General features: G+C 41.4%; 1 protein-coding gene across 1 annotated transcript; it reads right to left on the reverse strand.

Moving 5' to 3' along the window:
- Positions 1 to 1,402: 1,402 nt before the first annotated feature.
- On the reverse strand, positions 1,403 to 21,055 carry traf3 (TNF receptor-associated factor 3). Its single transcript, XM_021573999.3, has 11 exons — positions 20,662 to 21,055; positions 17,717 to 17,991; positions 17,409 to 17,460; positions 16,643 to 16,747; positions 16,215 to 16,379; positions 14,009 to 14,089; positions 13,727 to 13,801; positions 13,387 to 13,479; positions 12,944 to 13,084; positions 6,327 to 6,501; positions 1,403 to 6,017 (listed from the first exon to the last, which is right to left on the reverse strand). The coding sequence occupies exons 2-11, from the start codon at positions 17,986 to 17,988 to the stop codon at positions 5,455 to 5,457; spliced, it is 1,722 nt and encodes a 573-aa protein (XP_021429674.2). The 5' UTR covers positions 17,989 to 17,991; positions 20,662 to 21,055; the 3' UTR covers positions 1,403 to 5,454.
- Between the last annotated feature and the right edge of the window lie 115 nt (positions 21,056 to 21,170).

Below are 21,170 nucleotides of genomic sequence, written 5' to 3' on the forward strand. Positions count from 1 at the left end.
GGTAGCATAGCACAGTCTGCACTTTAAACATAGTCATTGGATCATTTCAAATTCAAAGTGCTGGAGTACAGGGCCAAAACAACTAAAATTGTGTCACTGTCCCAATACTTTCAGAGCTCATTATATGTATACACTGAATAGCATTACCAGACAGCGGCTAATGCCAGGGGTTTAATATCCAGATGGGTGCAACTTAACAGAAATGGCTCCCGAGTGGCGCAGTGGTCTAAGACACTGCAACTCAGTGCTTGAGGCGTCACCACAGACACCCTGGTTGGAATCATGGGTGTATCACAACCGTCCGTGATTGCGTTGTCCGGGTTCGGCCGGTGAAGGCCATCATTGTAAATACAAAATTGTTCTTAACCGACTTGCCTAGTTAAATCAAGGTTACATAATACATGACCTGAATGTACTCGATCAGACCGGTCATACAGAATGTGGAATTGTGTCTACATGACATGTTTCTACCTGCAACTATCTAAACACTACAGTTCACCGAGGGTGTCTGGTCTTGTAACTGTGGTTGTCAGGTTTTCTTGAAAAGTCACGTGGCGGTTGTCGCCTACCCTTGGTGGAAAATATACAGTAGTAGATACTATGCTTCTGTACTATCCTGACATCTAGTGGAAGGAGAAGATAGACTTTTTCCTATGAAGCAGTGGTCACCATATCCTGGAGAGCTAGCTACAGTCTGCGCAGACCTTTTCCCCACCCATCACTAAACATATCAAGACATCAATTCATCAACGTCACTGTAGTTTTCTTGATTCAAAAGAGGCAAGTGTGGCAGACCAGTGTCAGTCATATAATAAAATTAGACAAAGTAGGTATCACGCAGTGGTCTAATGCACTGTGCCACAGTGCTAGAGGTGTCAAAACAGACCTTGGTTCAATCCTAGGGCGGCGCACAATTGGCCCAGGGTCGTCCTGGTTAGGGTTTGGCCCATGTAGACAGTCATTGTAAATAAGATTTTGTTCTTAACAGACTTGCCTAATTAAATAAAGGTTACATTAAAAAATATATATATTATGATTAGAACTTTAAGCAGCCATTCCATCTACACCTCCACATTTTAGCTCCCATTGCCTATGGCTTGACAACTCACTCAGGATCATCTCCCACCCCAACTCTTTAAGCCATTGACGATACCTCTCCAACGCACTTTGTCCTAGGCTGTCTTGTCAATCTCGTTCCATCCCGTGCCTGATCTTTTGGGGTCTGCTTCAAGCTCCCACCACAAGATGTTTCTCTGGTGCCCACTTTTCAGTTTCCATTGTGTGTTCCAGGATAGAGCTTGCCTGGTGATGTTGGAGGAGGCTTTCAGAATGTGTGGCCAATCCATCTTCTCCTTTGGATCTCCTCCGCCACAGGAACCAAACATCACACCCAAGAGACAAATTCAAGTTCTTTAACAATTTTAATATTACACATTCAAAACATAACTTGTGCAAATAACATTCTCCGCCAACCATCACAAAAACAAGTCAACTTTATGTCTCAGCTCAATCAACATGGTTGGAGTTTGAGGCATTTTGCTTTCCCAACTGTTAAAAAATAATAATTAGCATGATGCACAGCATCCGTTTTGAACATTACAAAAACAATGTGTAAGGTATTGGTACAAAAAGCGGTATAGAAGTAATTTACAGATCTATATAGATCTTCAGAAATGAAAGGCTATTCCTGTTAACTCCACGAAGCAGTGGCATTTCTATACCAGTGTGTATCCATTCCTTTGTGCCATATGTGTCTGAAATAGCACCTGAATCCCCATGTAGTGCACTACTTTTGGCCAGCTCTGGCCAAAAGTAGTGCACCATATAGGGAATAGGGTGCCGTTTCAGATGCAGACTTTGCACACTGCCTAAGTACCAGGTCCACTAAAACCAAATCTGAAATAAGAGCCTGCACACAAAACACTATTACTCTGTTAATAAAAGCTTGTCAATCAACAACGTTCTCCAACACCATCACAACACTGGAAACATACATACTATACGTTACATTCTGTACTTTAACAATGCAATAATACGACCAAACTTCACCATCAATGCAAACACAACAAGGTAAAGTATTGTATCTCCTTATCCAACATGTCATGTGGGATTGTCTCTTCAAGCTTTAATTTAGAAATGTTTCATCAAACAAAGTCAAGTCGAGTTCTCCTTAGTGATATTTGATGTCTCCTGTAATATTTGTCTGTACCTCGACTTGCGTTGGATGATGCGTTGTCCCACATGTTCTTCAAGGCAGAAATGATTAATGTCGAAGTAAATTTATTCATTATCTCCATTCTATATGATTTTTAGTTTTGGTAGATTGCCATACATGCATACATAAATAATGGGTCCATGTAGTTTGATGATGGTTAGATCCTGATAACTTGGCTTAGAATGATCCACTCTCCATGCCATTTATACCTATCCCTGCTCTGAGTAGCATAGACATTTTTTAGACTTATACAACGGGTGGGTCTAATCCTGGATACTGATTGGTTAAAACCCCATTCAAGCCGGTGTCCATCCCACAAGTTACCACCGGCTAAAACTATGACGTTAAAATGACTGTTTACTCTGTTCCATCTCACTGCGCAATCCACCGTCTCATCAGCCCAGCCAGACAATTTATTAACTTGTTCTCCACTGTAAAAAGCATCTAGACATTCTCCCATTTCTTTTAGACTAGCAATTGGTTTTCAATAGCAGAGATTTGTATAAACCTTGCGGTCTGTCTCTGACATTTGTAACATTGTTTCAATATTGAAATTCGATCTCCAGCTGTCCCATAGCAATGAACCTGTAGGGTCGGGATGAGACAGACAGGCAGACAGCTTTTATCAGCCAGTCGAAATCATGAACCACCATATTTTTTTATGGATATATACAAATACATGTCAACAGAAAATAGGTCAAACAAAATGCTGCTAGTTCAGTCTTTCCAGTTTGAAGTGACTGGGTTAGTTGTGTTGTTGGCTAGCTCCTCTGAACAAGTACCCCGACGAGAGAACACATTTTCTATGCCAGTTGAAATTGAGCATCATTAGCTCATTGTTATGGATGTATCCAAATAACGTCACTAGAAAACAGCTTAAACAAATGCGAATGCAGCTATGTTGATGTTATTCTAGCTGCACTGTTTGACATGACTGTGTTAGCTAAAGTTGGCTAGCTAGCAAAGGAAAAGGAAGTTGCCAGCCATCAACAAAATCCATAGATTTAGAACAAAAATACTTTACTTGGGTCGTGCCCAAGGGAACCGAACCAATAGAACGAAGGACCAGCTGGCTTGGGTAGCAACCCTAGATTTCTGTCGGGACTATATCTCGTGGAAGAATGAAACAATATGAATAAATTAATCAAAATAACATTTATGAAAATATGTCAATCATTATTTGAAAACGTTGGAAACCCGTTGTATAAAAGGGATAAGGCCCTCGAAGACGGTGTTTGGAGGACATATTGGCACGGTTTGCCTAACACCACCCCTGCAAATATATCCTCCAAAAACCAGCTTCGAGGGCATTATCACTTATTAAACCACCATGCTCACTGCTCTATTTAATATTCAGCCTGGTTGCCACTGGTGACCAGGGCTGGGGAGTAATGGATTACAAAAAAAACGGTAACTGTAATCCATTACCAGCAAAAATATTGTAATCAGATTACAGATACTTTTGAAAAACGCTATGATTATTTAGAGGATTACTTATAAATTCAGAAAGGATGTTTGCGAAAAGAAATCTTAGACACTTTTTTCAATGCTGATTTGAACGTCATTGAGGAAACAGGTGCAAGATTAAGTTTGTTCCACCTGAGCGAGTCTGACCACAAGTCAGAGACCACTATGATGACACACCAAATGTGTTTGATGGATTGCAGGAAAAGAGCAGGAATAGGCTTTTGTAGGCTACAGTCCAAGCTGTCTTCCAATGGTGCGACTGCTGTCGGCATCCAACGATTATACAACTTGAATAAAAGCTTGGAAGTAAGGATGACAGCAGTGATGCTCATTGATGTAAATCACACTGCTTCTCTCTCATTTCGCTATTTGCGACTTACGGATCGTGGATGGCTGTTCACAAATATAAAACGGGTATTTGACCCCAATAATGGTTGAATTCAAAAAGTTTAAGCTGCATATCAATCATTGCTTATGAAACCAGTGGACAGCCAGTGAAAACAGCTGCTTAGTGTGGATCCCAGCCTATGGAATAAAAGTGGGGCTTTTATTGCTCAATCTAATTCATGATGATAAATATCCATTGCTTCTTGAGGAATTGAACTTATAAATGCCTCAAATGTAAACATACACTGTATATCCTCATAACGTGGTTAAAACAATTTTCATATCATGGATGGTCAGTCCTTGCATCCATAGCGGTGTCTTAATCTGAGAGTGGTTACATTTCACCAGGCCCATCCCTCAGCTTTTTACCAAAACAGAGGCGGGTTGGCCATTTTGTTATCGTTTCATCTGTGGATTTGCCCTTTAAACAGCTGCATATTATCGAGATATTAAAGTGTCACCAACAAAAAGGTGAAAACAATTGGCCTACAGCAAATGGCATTCATTTTTCACATGTAAACAGCACTTTTCAGTAGTGCTCAAAGCATGCCATTCCATGAGCGCAGCATTTATTTTTCAACTGGAATCAATGAGCCCAATAACAAAAATCAAACAACAGAGTAGGGCTGGCTAATAAGTCCTTAGTTTTGGGGTTGTGCTCAGGTAAAACAATTTGGCTAATCTATACTTCCATATTTCCACATCCTATTCTTGAAGATCAAGGGGTATAACATTTATTGGAATGACTGGAAATCTGACAGAGTTAGGTTTTTAATGTAAAGATATCATTTAAATCGTATTATTGTATGTAGTAGAAAGCGATGGGTTGGAAGAAGCCTACATAACCAACCCATAATGTAAAATGTTGTATCCATATAAGGCCAGCTAAGTAAACTTTAACATTGATTTATCCTGCAATAGATGTCGTTCAATTGGTAACATACATTTCTGTCTTCTTCTAATGCCTCTTAAGGGGAAAGTAATCTAAAAGTAACAAAGCCTCTGGGTAATCCAAAAGTTACGTTATTGATTACAATTTTGGAAAGGCAACTAGTAACTGTAACGGATGATATTTAGAAAGTAACCTACCCAACCCTGCTTGTGACATATCTCCCTTGTTGAAAAATAATCCTCTCACCTCTAGTGAGCAACAAAGGGACCACAGGCTACTGCTCGGAGGTCCACTCTGCTCTTTCTACAGGCTTAGGCTACACACTGAGATCTGCAAAGAAACCTTATTCTGCTAACTTTTTTGTTCTTTTCTCGTTCTGCTTCCTTCTTTTTTTACTCCATTTCATCTTGCAATCTCTCTCACATAAGGGCACCTCTCCCTCTGACAGATAAAACTGATCCGGATACATCTTCTGTTCTCTACAGACCATAGGTCAAGGGTCAGGGAGGTCAGACGTATCTACTGTGACCTTAATGAAGATGGTATCGTCCTTGATGTAAGTACCGTTCTCCAGCACAGTCTGGGCCACGAACAGCGGGCAGCCTGAGGCTATGTTCATCTCTGCCGTGGGCCGTCTGAAGCTGCTGCTATTGGGGTCTGGTTTAAAGGCATCCCCTAAGTGCTTTCTGGCTGGGCCCTGATCCATCAGCATCAAGGTCACCTTCTGCTTAAAGGGCCAGAGCAGAAGGGCATCGTACTCGCCACGCATCACCACGAAGAACAGCGACAAGTGGGTTCCTTTCCCCATGCCGTCTCCGTTCAGGTAGACCCGGGCACACATCTTGTAGCCAAAGTAGCCAGTGTAGAAAGGCTGGCTGTAGAGCGACAGGGTCTTTGACGCCACGGCTTCTTGTTTCCGCCGCTTGTAGTCACGGATCTTCCAGATGAGCATCCCATTGAAGGAGGCCGTCTCTAGGACCTGGAAGCGCAGGTCCATGTCTGCTAGTCGGATCTCATGGACGCTCAGCATGTCGTCGTGACGGGAGAGCTGTGTCTCTAAAGAACATGCAGAGAAACAAAAGCAAGCCAATGGAATAAGAGCCCTGTATTGTCTGCACCACTCTGGACTGCTCTCTACTCTTGACTAAAAAGCTATTTAATTTTTTTTTTTTTAAATGTTCAATAATTTCTTTGCTCATAATGTCGTTTCAGACTTTGAGCATAACAGATTGGTCCAATGTCACATTACACTTTGAGAAACTCCTAAAAGCGAGTTACACATGATTACAGGTTTTAGTGGCAGTGAAGTGCTAAAGAGCATTCACAAGACAAGTGTTGAGAACGAGAGAATTCAAGGCAACTCACCTAGTGTGTGTGTGGCTGGGTTGGCCCCGCCCCGCCCTCCTTCTAGAATGGCGACTCTGGAGCGGATGCTCTCCACGGTTCCTCGGAGGGTCTCCACCTCCTCTCGGACAGACCTCAGAGACCTCAGCTCCAGCTCCATCTCCAGAAGCTTCTCAGAGTGGGAACTCATCAACTCCTACATGGAGGAACAATCACACACACACACGCAGTTACACACACTTCCATATAGGGCTGCTCGATCAATCGAATTTTAATCAAAATTGCGATGTTGACATGTGCAATATCGCATGAGGCTTCGATATTTAGAAAGCGCCACATAGCCGTCCGTAAAGACAATTTTTTAAACAGATTTCTCTCGCAGCCTCTCTTCTTTTGTCCGCTTCCCAATCACACACACACGCCAAGCCCCACCCCCTGTCACTCAAGCAGTCAGAGTTCCTCACACTCGAGATGCACTCTTCTAGAGATATTAGAAAAGGAGATAAGAATCACAGCGGGAAATGAATGGAGAAACGTATAACGCGCCACCCAGCAGACTGTTGACCAATAACGTTCACGTTGCCATGCTGTGTCTCGCAGTTGCTAAACTAATCTTCACACAATCCCTTAAAAGTCAGGGTAAATTACGTAATGTCACGATTTCAAGACCTGTTCTAACACTGCCATAAATCTACAGAGTAAGGATAACTTGACTTTCAAGTGCAAGTGGGAGGGATTACGGAGATGTAGACGTGGCTCTGATTGGGCAATTATGACCCTGTAATAACCAATTAGATCAACTTAAGGATATATTTCAACCTAGGTCCACAACGTCTTGACCCTCCAACATTGAATTCTATACTAAAACTGTATACAGCAATACAATATTTCAGAGAATAAAGGAGCTTGAACTCTTGCTAGAACAAGAGAGAGGGAAGAGGAGGCTAATTACGTTTCTAATGAGGAAGAGGATAAACACGATAGAAAACAAATATGTCGCTTAATATACACTGTGTACAAAACATTAGGAACACCTTCCTAATATTAAGTTACGCCCTCTGAACAGCATGGACTCTACAAGGTGTCAAAAGCGTTCCACAGGGATTCTGGCCCATGTTGACTCCAATGCTTCCCAAGGTTGTGTCAAACTGGCTGGATGTCCCTTTGGGTGGTAGACTATTCTTGATATACACGGGAAACTGTTGAGCGTAAAAAACCCAGCAGCGTTGCAGTTCTTGACACAAACCGTTACGCCTGGCACCTACTACCATATCCCATTCAAAACACACTTCAAATATTTTGTCTAGCCCGTTCACCCTCTGAGCGGCATACATACACAACCCATGTGTCAATTGTCTCAAGGCTTCAAAAATCCCCTCCCCTTCATCTACACTGACTGAAGTGGATTTAACAAGTGACGTCAATAAGGGATCATAGCTTTCACCTGGTCAGTCGGTCATGGAAAGAGCAGGTGTCCTTAATGTTTTCTACACTCAGTACTATTAGGCGTAGCCTATAGCCCTACTTTCAGAAACTGAACTGAGTGATATATTATTTGATATATTACTTCTTTCAAGGATGCAGAAGTTGAAGGAGTCTATTAAAGAGGCAGGAATGCAGGACTCCTTCGAACAGTTGAGCCCTGAGGCAAAGGCGTTCTGCAGGACTCAAGTGAAACATGCGTTGCTCAAAAACAAGAGGGAGAAGATTCACAAAAGAGATTAAAGGAGTTTTCCCTACAATTACTACACCACAGCCCAAAGTGCTACAAAGAGTTGAGGAAGACATTCTCCCTAGCAACACCAAAGACCAAAATAACTTATCCAGATATTTGTTTAAAGTGTGTCAAGTGGCAAATGTTTCAGACAGACTTTTCAGTGCTTACATGCATAGTCTAGGCTGGCTATTAGGAATTGTATTATTTTGTGTGTGTGTCCTCAGCCAAATGAAGAGGAGCACAGCGCGTGACCACTGAAGAAAGAAGGTGCATACTTGTCCTTGATGAGATAACAGTTAAAGATCATCTTGATTACAACAAGAGTTGATGGTGTCTGTTAAGACAACAAAAAGAGCCTGCCAGACAGGATCTATGAACACTAGCCTAACGGAAAAATGGAAACAGGTAGGCCTATATCATGTCTTCTTTACTTACCTATCATCAAGACAACAGAAAAGAGGACAACCACCTAAACTAACCAGAGGGACAACCACTTATACTAATGCACTCCTACTTTTACAGCCAATAGGTTATTTAGTTTCCAAATCTACCATGCCCAATGACCGTATGTATAGTCTCCCTATAGGAGGGTGCAGTTCATCTCCTTGATGATGTTGGACTGAGTGGAAGGAACACTCCCTCTATAGCCTAGAGCTCTTGCTTGACCCACTGTTTGACACCTGCTAATCACACCTTAACGCATATTCAGGAATCATTTGAGTGAAAGCAGTAACTTGTGATCAGGGGGTCCAACAATGTGAAGGCCATGAAGGAACTTGGTGCTTCCCTAGAACACAAGGACAGCGGTCACACAGCCCACTGCATAAACATTGGTCGACTCGTCCCCATCATCTACCTCGTCTCTTTAAAATATGCCAGAAAAACTTTAAAAAGCATGGACTAGAAGTAATTACTGCTTAGTTCATGTAATAGATGATTACAAATGACTAATTATACTATCGTTATTGAGGTTCAATAGGTTAATCACTATGCTTCTGTCCCTATATTTCTGTCCCGATAGGAGTCTGGTCATCAGTTTTTTGTGGCAGCACATCAAAATGTTTTACAACATTGATAAAACAAACAGCTGGAAGCTTTCTCCTGAGCTAACAGACCGACACATCCACCTGCCAACATGAGGGCTCGGGCTGGCAACTCAAATCTTCAGCCATTCTGTTACTGCAGGTAGGCCTTCACATATCTCACTTATCAAACAATGCCAATGCACACTGTCAATGTAATGCATAATGTTGCTGACTGGATCAACTGCATTACCTACCAATCTACACTGAACTAAAATAGAAATGCAACAATTTCAAACATTTTACTGAGTTTCAGTCACATATATCATTAAGCCTTAATCTATGGATTTCATATGACTGGGAATACGGATATGGATCTGTTGGTCTCATAACTTTAAAAAAAGGGGGCGTGGATCAGAAAACCAGTCAGTATCTGGTGTGACCACCATTTGCATCATGCAGCGCGACACATCTCCTTCACATAGAGTTGATCAGGCGGTTTGATTGTGGCCTCTGGAATGTTGTCCCACTCCTCTTCAATGGCTGTGTGAAGTTGCTGGATTTTTTTGGGGGGGGGAACTGGAACATTCTGTTGTACACGTCGATCCAGAGCATCCCAAATGTGCTCAATGGGTGACATGTCTGGTAAGTATGCAGGCCATGTAAGAACTGGGACATTTTCAGCTTCCATGAATTATGTACAGGCCCTTGTGACATGGAGCTGTGCATTATCATTCTGAAACATGAGGTGATGACGGCGAATGAATGACATGACAACGGGCATCAGGATCACGTCATCTATGTGCATTCAAATGGCCATTGATAAAATGCAATTGTGTTTGTTGTCTATAGCTTATGCTTGCCCATATCATAACCCCACCGCGACCATGGGGCACTCCGTTCACATCAGCAAAACACTCTCCCACACGATGACATACACGTTGTCTGCCATCTGCCCGGATCAGTTGAAACCGGGATTAATCCGTGAAGAGCACACTTCTCCAGCGTGCTAGTTGCCATTGAAGGTGAGCATTTGCCCAATGAAGTCGGTTACGATGCCGATCAGCAGTCAGGTCAAGACCCTGGTGAGGACGAGCATGCAGATGAGCTTCACAGACAGTTTGTGCAGAAATTCTTCGGTTGTGCAAATCCACAGATTCATCAGCTGTCCGGGTGGCGGGTCTCAGATAACCTCGCAAGTGAAGAAGCCGGTCGTGGAGGTCCTGGGTTGGCGTGGTTACACACAGTCTGTGGTTGTGAGGCCGGTTGGACGTACTGTCAAATTCTCTAAAACAACATTGGAAAGGGGGATACCTACTCAGTTGTACAACTGAATGCATTCAACTGTAATGTGTCTTCCGCGTTTAACCACTAACCCCTCTGAATCAGAGAGGAGCGGGGGGCTGCCTTAAATCGACAGGAGGCGGCTTATGGTAGTGAAATTAAAGTGATATTCTCTGGCAACAGCTCTGGTGGACATTCTTGCAGTCAACATGCCAATTCCACACTCCCTCAAAACCTGAGACATCTGTGACCTACATCCCATACGGTCTCCCATCGACACCACTTGAACAGGTGTGTAAGAGTAGTTTATAGTGCAGGAGATACACAATTAATTTCACTCTGTGAAATTTAGTGACATAATTGATAACGAGAAACACAATGATTGACCAAATCATGTTGTGTAGCGTTGTACTCATATGACTACGAATAATTCTATAGGAATAACTACATAAATCTAAGTCAAATTGTAAAAAAGTGATTAATTGAGAATATGATCCTTTATCCCAACAATATACCAAAGCAATGGAGAAAAATGAATGTTACTAATATGGTTGATGTCACTCCTCTAAAAAGGAAGAGATCAGTGACAGCGTCGAGGCAGAGGTGCAAGCGTATGTGGCTGGTTGGGTGGCCCGGAAGCTGTCCCTGGATGGAGACCTAGGGAATTGGGACAGGCGTGGTGACCTAGTCGACCAGAGGAGAGGACCACTCCTATGCAGCCCAGCAAGGAGCACATTCATACAGCACAAAAGATTCACAGACACAGCAAATCTAAAATCAGGCCTTCAGATGTGTTATTGGGCACTAGAGAAAAATAGAAAATCCAATCACACATATTTGGCAGAGAAAAACATTAAATAATAAAAAGCACACTTACAAAATCACAAAGACACATTCACTGCACAACACACAGACCAGCCAAAGCATGCCACCCTGCTTTCAGAGCAGTAGTACGCCATGTGTCGAATCAGTGCAGAGCTGCGCAGACAGCGCGAAACAATTCATAGGACAAGAGGCAGCCAAGAAAAACTCAAAAACGAAAATGTTGAACAGTGTAGCTTAAAAACTAGAAACATTGATGAACCTCCGAACCTTGCTGCCTAGTACGGATCTGGATTTAGACAGGGACATCGTACCATATCAGCTGCATCGCTCATATAGTATTACACTTATATTCTATGTTCTCTTGATAAACATTGTTATTACATAGACTATCCTTTATATTTTGGTGATGTTGTATTTCTCATTCTCCTGCCTTGTCTGTTGTAGCTAGAATCACGGGTTCCTCGTCACGCACGGTACTTTGTATCTGCAGCAGCACTATTGCTATAGTCTCAACATATTACAGGTTACATATTATAGGAACAACGTAATGTCTCCTCACCCACTCCCACCTATCACCCGGTCTCCTATCATAGTATCAGAGTTTTGCAGTTCTCTTTAAAATTGCAGTACCACATTGGTACTTACTATGTTTAGATCGTTGTGTCCACTGAGAAAGTATGTGATGATTTTGCTGGCTACTGCTAAGCAGGTGCGGTTCCTTAATCCTTCCACTACCTCATCCTTCTAATATTACCCAACCATGTTGGCTTTGCCAGACCAAGAACAATGACACCTGAATAACTAAAAAATAATGTTATATGATCTTCCTCAGGTCTGTTTTATTTACATTTCCAGCTAGCTAACTCATTTCGATACTAACACACAACTAACACAATTGACTGCTTTTGCAAAATAGCAGATGACAAACTTCAACAACTCCTTTTTTATCAAATTATGACTCAGAAACTCATCATTGTTCAATTTAACAACATATTTCTACAATTTGATTGCTATGTTTCTGTTGATCAGATGTCGGTCACCACTCAACCGGAAAACAAATCTTTGCGATTGCGCGAATATAGCGCTGATGACTGGTCGTGAGCCTGCTGGGCGGAGCGTTATAAGTTTCTCTTCATTTTCCGCTGGGATTCTTATCTCCTCCTTTCTCTAAAATCTCTGGCTAAATCCACTGATAGGGCAAATATTGCTAGCAAACTTTGGCTAATATACAGGCCGGTACCAGTGGTGGAGTATTTCAGCATTGTTTGTGCAATAGCTTGTTCTTAAAATCAGAGAAGAAAATGCAAAGAATATTCTAAAATCTTTGTCTGAATGTACCCATCTATTTCAATCGAATTAGGGTCCCCCGGGAAACACTGACCAACACTTTGGTTCCTACTCTGTCACAACTATCTCCTCCCTTACTTCCGTTGTCATACCAAACAAAACTGCATTCCATGTTCCCACTGTATTCCAACCATAGCAATAGAATGATCATTCTAATTTTACGTTTCTAACAGTTCACCCAAGTGTTTTGATCTATAATCGCAAGTAAAATCGCAATTGCAATAATTGGTACAAAAATCTCAATTAATGTTTTGCATATATCGTGCAGCCCCACTTCCATACATGACAGGACTTTACCTGCAACTGAGAAATAAGTAAATGGGACTGAGGGACAGTGCATTATGTCATGATGCATGTCAAAGACAAGTATTATTATGTATGCCAAAGGCGAGTATTACGTCTTTATTACAAGGTTAGATAATGACACAGAAGTGGACCTGTACCTGCATGGTATTGAGCTTCTGGTCCAGCTGTCTATTCTTCTCCCTCATCTCCTCGTAGTGAGACAATGTTTCAGACAGACGGCTGCTCAGGCCCGGCAGAACCTTGTACCGCTCTAGAAGCTCTCCTTTAACATCCTCCACCTAGACGATAAACAATATCTGTTGTTGTTATTACTGCTTCGTCGCCCTGAACTACAGTAACCATTCAGCCCTAGGGTTAGTTGTTGTTAGGAAGTTAGCTGTGTGGTTCATTTAGTTTCAATTCTCCCAATTGATTTCTTTCGGGTACTTCCCAAAATATATTTTGTTGTTAAGTGTGTTACATATAAATGCACGTACAAAAACGTGCGAATTAACAATTTCATTATGCTGATTCTATAAAATGTTTCCTCTAATTGTACACAGGGCAAATTGTTGTAAAAAATTCAAGGTAATTGCAGTACCTTGGCCTCCAGTGTAGTGTTTCTGGTTGCCATCAACCGCAGATGTTCAGAGGCAAAGCTAGATTCATGGTCCCTCATGTCTTGGTTGAGACCCTACAGCGGAGCAACAGGGAACATCAGATCAGTAACATACCAGCTTAAAACTACTGTACGATCTCCTAAATGTGGCCGGGTTGGTATTCAGTGCGACAGTAGCACCACTTTCTTATGATCACAATAGCAAGACAAAGGAGTAGGAGAGCCATCACAGGGAGTTCATAGTGGCCATGTTATTAGAACTTATATTAAGCATGTTATTATTTATAACATTTTTAACAGTCATAGTAACATGAAGGCTGACCTTGAAATTGCATCCAAAGCGGATAAAGGAGCAGGTGACATGAGCCTTGGGACACTCATGTTGATGACTCGTCAGCTGAGAGTAGAAACACACATTCAGGTTCAATCATTTCCTTCTGTGTCAAGCATTTCTCAGTGCAACGTGGTCTCAATGAAATGAGCAACCATTGTATCACAAAAACTAAAACGATGTTTATCCATCTGATGATAAGTGGAAAGATGACTATTCTTGTTTTGCATGAATACAATTTATATTACGAAAATTTAAATAAAACTCCCTTACTTTGCTCCGTAAGATGGAGGGGAAAGTACAATGATTGGGGCAGGCCACCGGAAATGAAGGACAAACGGTGTCTTTGTGTTTCTGAAAAAGTTATCAAGTAAAGAGAAATTGGCACTATGGAAAGAAAATACACCTAGTAAATATTCACACAAAAAACATTGAACACAAATACTGAACTGGCTCTACAACATCAATCAATGATATTGTTTAGGGAAGTAACAGTGTTGTTATAGTGATTAAGGTGGACTTAAATACATGCCAGTACCAGAACGACAGTGAGAAGGTCAATTCTGGTGACTATTTAAAAATACATTCTACTCCAAAATTCATGAAAATGTAATGATGTTAACATCTGAAATATAACTGATGTGCGCCACTGCACTGTAGGGAGATGATGAGGAGCAAGTAGTGGCTGTGCGCTCATGGCTCTCTTTCACACCACTGTTTCCTTCAAATATACCTTGTAACGTGTCACTGATCTTAAAGGGATAGTGCAACATTTGGCAATTAAGCCCCTTTTCTACTTACCCAGAGTCAGATGAACTCATGGATACCATGTGTATGTCTCTGCGTGCAGTTTGAACGGAGCTAGTTTCACTAGCATGCTAGCTGTTCCCATAGACTTCCAGTCATTGCGCTAATGCTAGTTAGTAATTGTGCAAACGCTAGTCAGCAACTTCTTTCAAACTGCAGTCATATTTTTGGGCTGCCTCTGCTAAATGAATGTACGGGAAACGCTGCAGTACTTATTTTGGGTGCCGGTCCTCTTTATATCCTTTTATACAGTATGTTGTTGTCTTTAGGTCTCTCTTTATGTAGTGTTGTCTCTCTTGGCGTGATGTGTGTTTTGTCCTATATTTATATGTTATTTATCTTTTAATCCCAGCCCCCGTCCCGCCAGGAGGTCTTTTGCCTTTTGGTAGGCCGTCATTGTAAATAAGAATTTGTTCTTAACTAACTTGGTGCCAGTACTAATTCTATTTAAAGAGTGAAAGAAAAATATTGATTTATGCAGTACTGCCACTCAGGTAAAAAATAAATAAAAAATAATCATGTTCATATTGTAAATGACAATGCGTTGGAAATGTTCATATGTGCGCAGTGCTCAGCTGTTGGCTACAAATTTATGCTGGTGCTGTTATGTGCATCCCATCCTGCTGGGGTCTCTGTCCTCATCCTTCAGCCTTAGTCGATATGTAATATAGAATACGCTTATCCAGAGCGACTTAGGCCAACAATAGGTAAGACAACCACATATCAGTCGCATATTGCTGAAATTATTTTCAATACTTCCTAAACAAATACAATAGCCTATATTTCTGTGCACAAAAATGTGCACAGACTGGACAGGAGTGATTTTAATTGGGAAGGGACAAGAAAGTTCCCGGGGTGATATAACTGTTGCGAGATCAGGACAATTCAGGGAAAAAAATGACAGGACAAGTGACAGGAATTAATTTTCACTCCGGTGTCAACCTCTAGTCTGTGGTAAACACAGGCTTAGGAGATCTTATATGTTTTCTTCTATGAGATAAACTTCAGCAAACAACACTTTTTGTGAATTTTGAATAATTTATGTAATCACATAAAGGCTTCATAATTGATAAAGGTCATGTTAACGGACTGCTATTATCTCACATAACAAAACGTATAGGATCTCCAAAGCCTGTGTTGACCTCATTTTCGGAGATTATTCAAAAACCCTATTCTTTCGCCATTCATATTTCCCATAGGGATGGCTGAACAAACCAGAGGTAACTAATTTCCGGGTTTTAGGACTACAATCTGATGAGCTCTATTATAATCAGATCACATTATGACGTCATGATGTGGGTCAAAAGTTCCATACCACCTGAACAGGCTTAAATTCCAGGTATTTTTTAATTTTTTTTTACACAGAAAGGTTGTGTATACTTGCCACTTTTATATTAAAACACAATTATTTTGTCTTTGCCTGTCAGAAAAGAAAGAAAAAAGTAGATATCTTTCAGCACACGTCAGAGCTGCAAGTACTTTATCGTTGTCGATATGGCCGTCCATTGGACTACTTTTGCATTGTTTTTCACAGGTCTACGACCTCGTAGTGTGTAAAAAAATAAATACAAATTAAGCAGGAAACTTAAACTGCCCCCTTAAAGACAAAATATTCTATAGGAGGTGCAGGTTTGGTGAGCACCGGCCCAACTCCAGTAGTGGTTCTAGTTACCTGTAACTCAGTCATGGCCATCTTCTGCATGCAGAATTCACAGGTGGTCTCCCTGTGTTTACATTTCCAACTCAAATGTTCAGGAATGTCTTTGCGCATCATCTTCTCTTTGCACTTTCCCAAAGGGCATGGCACCTCAAAATACGGACACACATTTAAATGATCCTGGTAAAAAATAAAAAAATAAACATTTAAGGAAAAGGAATCATGAGTGTAAAGAAAATGTTACGTATTATTATATTAATTCATAACATTTGATGGGAAATGTCCAACCAATGTGACGAGCATCAAGGAGAATTGTAGATAAACATTTTTCTAAAAACGGTCATTCAAAAAATGGGTGGATCTTTTGCAGTTCAGAGTTTGAATACCGACGGAAAGCACTGTGCAACAATGGGACGTTTTATTTCCCTCAGTCAGACACTTACCATGACCTGCTGTAAACTGATCTGCTCCTTACAGCCGTTCTTTTCACTCCTGCAGTACACTCTCAGAGCCATGATCTCTCTATGGCAGCATACGTCACGGAAGACCTGACAAAAACACACACACACACACACACACGATTGTCACTGATTATGTTCAAGGCCATTTAGAACGGGTATATAGCAGGGATGGGCAACTTTGATGGGAATGGGGGCCACCAAAAATCTGAACTCATCATGAGGGGCCTCAGTGGCTCGTGGGTCTGCGTACCCACATCCATACCCACACACGCAGTCAGATGACGTTTTAAATGTTATTTAGTGCAATTCTACACATTCTGCCATGGGGTGTAGAGAAAATGTTGCTGTTTTTAAAGCAACTTTACCATGGGTGTAGAGAAGATCTTGCCACTTTTATAACTCATTTCCTGCAATTCTACTCATTTTGCCATAGGGTGGAGAGAAATGTTTGCAGATTTGAATTGATATCTGAATGAGTAACTAATAAACTGAATGGGTTTAGATCGCTCGCTAAACTAACTTATCAATTTAAAAAACTTTAGCTGATATGGGCTAATTGAGTGCACAACCAAATTTCAAAATGTACCTTGTGTATTCTACTATTTTAACTCTCAACAGTTAGTTGAGACCCTGACGGAGTTAAAAATAAAATATAAAAATAAAATATAAAAATAAACTTTCATTTTTTCCCCCCTTGGGGCTGGTATATAGGGGTGATGAAAGTGATGAAAATCATTTTCAGTCTTACCTTGTCTTTGAACAGAGGTTCCTTATCTTCTGGACATACTGGATTCGGTTTGCTGTAAAGTAGATTTAACTAATTATTTATGTCCAATCAAGCATCCTATTAACAACTAGTGGCCAATGACTTCATTATTCCTCCATCATCATCACATGATCATTGAATGACAAACCAATCTTACCAGAAAGACAGCTGACATATCAAACACACTGACAAGAAGACATTTCTGTAATTTCTCAACTGTAATTTCCTAAAAAATAAACATACCCATTCATTCTCACACTCAGCATGAATATCAAATCTCTTCTCCTCACCTTAGCTGATCAGAGATACAGGTTTCACAGAACCTGTGTCCGCATTCTGTCTGCCTGGGGTTGCAGAGCACCAGCTTGCAGGACTCACAGCAGTACTTGGGTTCCGGGGTGGCTACGAAGTGGTCCCTGAAGCCCCCGTGCTGGGGTAGGAAGCCTGCCACGTGGTCGCTGGGCCAGGGGCGCTGGGCCAGGGAGAGAGCGGCCAGGGAGAGAGCGCATTGCTGGAGGGGGATCTGCAGCTCCCGCCCGTCCGCATTCCGCCCTGCTGACATGACCTGGGGAGGGCACACACACACAGACAGACATGAGGTGAGAGATGTTTCATAAAATGTACAGTTGCAACATACAGGACAAACACAACATGGTGTTTCAGCTGAGGCTGTGTGTGTTAATGCTAAGCATTCATTGCCACATCAACAGCTCACGACTGTCAGGCCAAGCCTTGGGAAACCCCTTTATAACAGGCATAGCTAACTGGGTCTAAATTTATCCCCGCTCTGACTCGGAGCAGAGTGGAGTGCACAAGCAGGAAGGCCTGGGACTGGAATAAAACATACCCAAAATTAGATAGAGAGGACAGAACTTAATCTAGACTGAACCAAGCCTTTATCATTGACTTGCCAAAACATTATTCACTTTAGGAGTGCAAGCAGTCTAGGCTAGAACATCCTTCAATTGACTCAAATCCCATGTAAATACCATCACCCCCCCCAAAAAACTTCTAGTAGTAGGTTCTAGTTCAAATGGAGAACTGAGAAAGGTTCCCGAGAAGCTAGAAATCAACTCTGAACTAATGACTGAACCAGCAGGTCTACATCCTGTTACATGTTGTTCAAATGACTCATTCATATAGTACAACTGAACCCATTCAGACTGACACTGGTTAGGATATCAAGACTAGCCACTTCTACAACTCTGCCCTCAACGTTGAAAGTCCATCCAACCATCATCACCGGATGAGCAAATGGACTAGGCCTAGACTATTCGCTGACCAGTTCATGTGGTTCGCAAGGGACTTCCTGGGATATTCAAGGGGCTTTTCCACATGCCTGTCCCTGTCCATCACCACTGACTGACTGACTACACACACACACACACACACACACACACACACAACTTAGTACTCTCACACACACAAACACACACGTAAGCCTACACAAACTCCAGACACAGCTAGATAAAAGCTGTCAGCAAAAGATAGAAATTTAGATTGGTTAGGCTAGATAGATATCTTCGTTATCTCCTACCTGCAGTAACGCATATAGTACATTTGAGATTGTTTCGGGTACATTTGGGCCAGGGACGAGATTAGTCAGGTTCCTTGACAGGAAATCTGTTTCTGATGAAACGCTGAGCATTATGTAAAATTGGGTATTTCCCCTGTTAAATACACTCACTGATAGGTTTACATGGAGAATGTCCGACATCTTTTGAGAAACAGGCTCATTATTCTACCGTATTTAAACATGGTCATAATGCTTGATGCTGAAAGGACACATTGTGTCTAACAGTGAGTGGAGGAAGAAAAAAGACGAGGGAAATCAGTTACATGTCATAGTTTCTCAGGCGAGATCCTCTCATACGGCCATGAAATGCACGAGCTATCTATTCTACTCAGACAATATCGGTACAGAGGGCAGTCTCTCCACTCCCATTATACAGATGTAGCCAAGTCTTGTTATGCTGGTTGAGTAACATGACATCACAAAACAAAAACGAAACAAGTAGGGGAATTCTCTGAGTGACCTTTCATTGCACTTAGGTTTGGCACAATTACCATAACCATGTAACTACTGGTATGGATAAAGATCATCATGAAAATAAAATAACAGCCATCATGACCATATATATATTTCTTTTTTTAATTGTGTGGAATGAACAGCTAACTGAAGACGGGATGGCTGGGCATTCAAGCAGTTGAGTCGGTTTCTGCTGTAACATGGACTATGCAACATGATTAAACATTGTTGCTCTTTGCTGAAACAAGCAAAATGTTGTAGCAAATGAGTCTTCAGTTGTCTCAGCAATACCCCCCTCCCAGCAGAAACACATGCAGTCAGGAGAGAAAATGTGCGTCTGTTATAACAGTAACCGCGATCATTTGGCTGACCAATTACCGTCATCCAAAATTCCATGACCGTCACAGCCCTAATTGCTCTAAATCAGATCAGAGTGTGTTGGTCACATACACAGATTTGCAGATGTTATCGCAGGTGCAGCGAAATGCTCGTGTTTCTAGCTACATGGAACACTATAACCTGAAAGCAAGATAACTTGGAAACAGGTGAATCTACCCAGAACAGATGCATGTTTTTCTGATCAGTGATCTTAGACCTGGCCAATCAGAAATGTGATTTTGTTAAATAATGTTTCATATGCATACAGGCATACCGCTTGGCATGTCCCAAAGGCATTATTGACATATGATATATATAAGCATATATTTCAATACAAATATATTTTTGCACCCAATATTTACGATTACCAGACTGTTCACCGTGTCTGATAATAGAAACCACCCTCCAAAATAGAAAATCATGCAAATGACTTGAGGTACATTTTTGGACAACCAATTTGTCATAACTGCAATTAATGTCTTGCAAATGCATTGGTGTAAAACTGAAGATCTTATAATATATGTCATGTCAACGTAAAATGACATGATAAGGTGATCATGTGGAATAATACATATTTAGAATATGCCATTATTGGTAAATTGTCACCATGGTTTAGATGGCTGAGTGTAGGCAAGTCAGTGCACCACAATGGATGTTTTAAATTACATCATACCCCAATTTGAAGCCTCCCTAGCTCCACACACATGTTTTGGCTCACAGCTGCATGGCTACTCAACATGTTGCAATCTACAGACAGACATAGCTACATAAAAGTCAAAATCACTATAATATAATTAGCTTTCCCGTCTAGCAACAAACAATACTTACATGAATCAGATATAACGTGGGCCAACGCAACGCAGTTTTCCAGGAGCTACAATGTTACAAATGGAGCTTCGATGAATGGCACTTTCATGAGCGCCACAATGTAACCGCTTACAATGAAAACGACCAAACACTGCCGGTTTTAAAACAGGCAGCTAGAGGCTTTTGATCCGTAGCTGACATTTTAAAAACAGAATGTTAAAAGGAAATGTACTAAAATCCATACGGGAATATAGCAGAAAAAGCAGCCGCTGCTGACTTGCTCTTGTCTTGATGTCTAGTGGTTGGAAAGCCCCCTTTGCTTTGGTCTTACTTCCTCAGGAAATCCCCGTCAAGAAGAAAAAAATGGTAGTCAGCCAGTGGTAGAGGCCATGATGTGTTGTATGGCATTTCCGCTAGGTGGCAGTGTCGTCATCACCATCAAGTGTACTACGGGAATTGCTGTCAGATATACAAACGTGGGACATTTTACTGTTTGTAATGGTCTGTACCCATCACTTACAGCACATGAG

Source organism: Oncorhynchus mykiss, chromosome 19, assembly GCF_057628025.1.
Source record: "Oncorhynchus mykiss isolate SJ-2025 chromosome 19, ASM5762802v1, whole genome shotgun sequence".
NCBI lineage: Eukaryota > Metazoa > Chordata > Actinopteri > Salmoniformes > Salmonidae > Oncorhynchus > Oncorhynchus mykiss.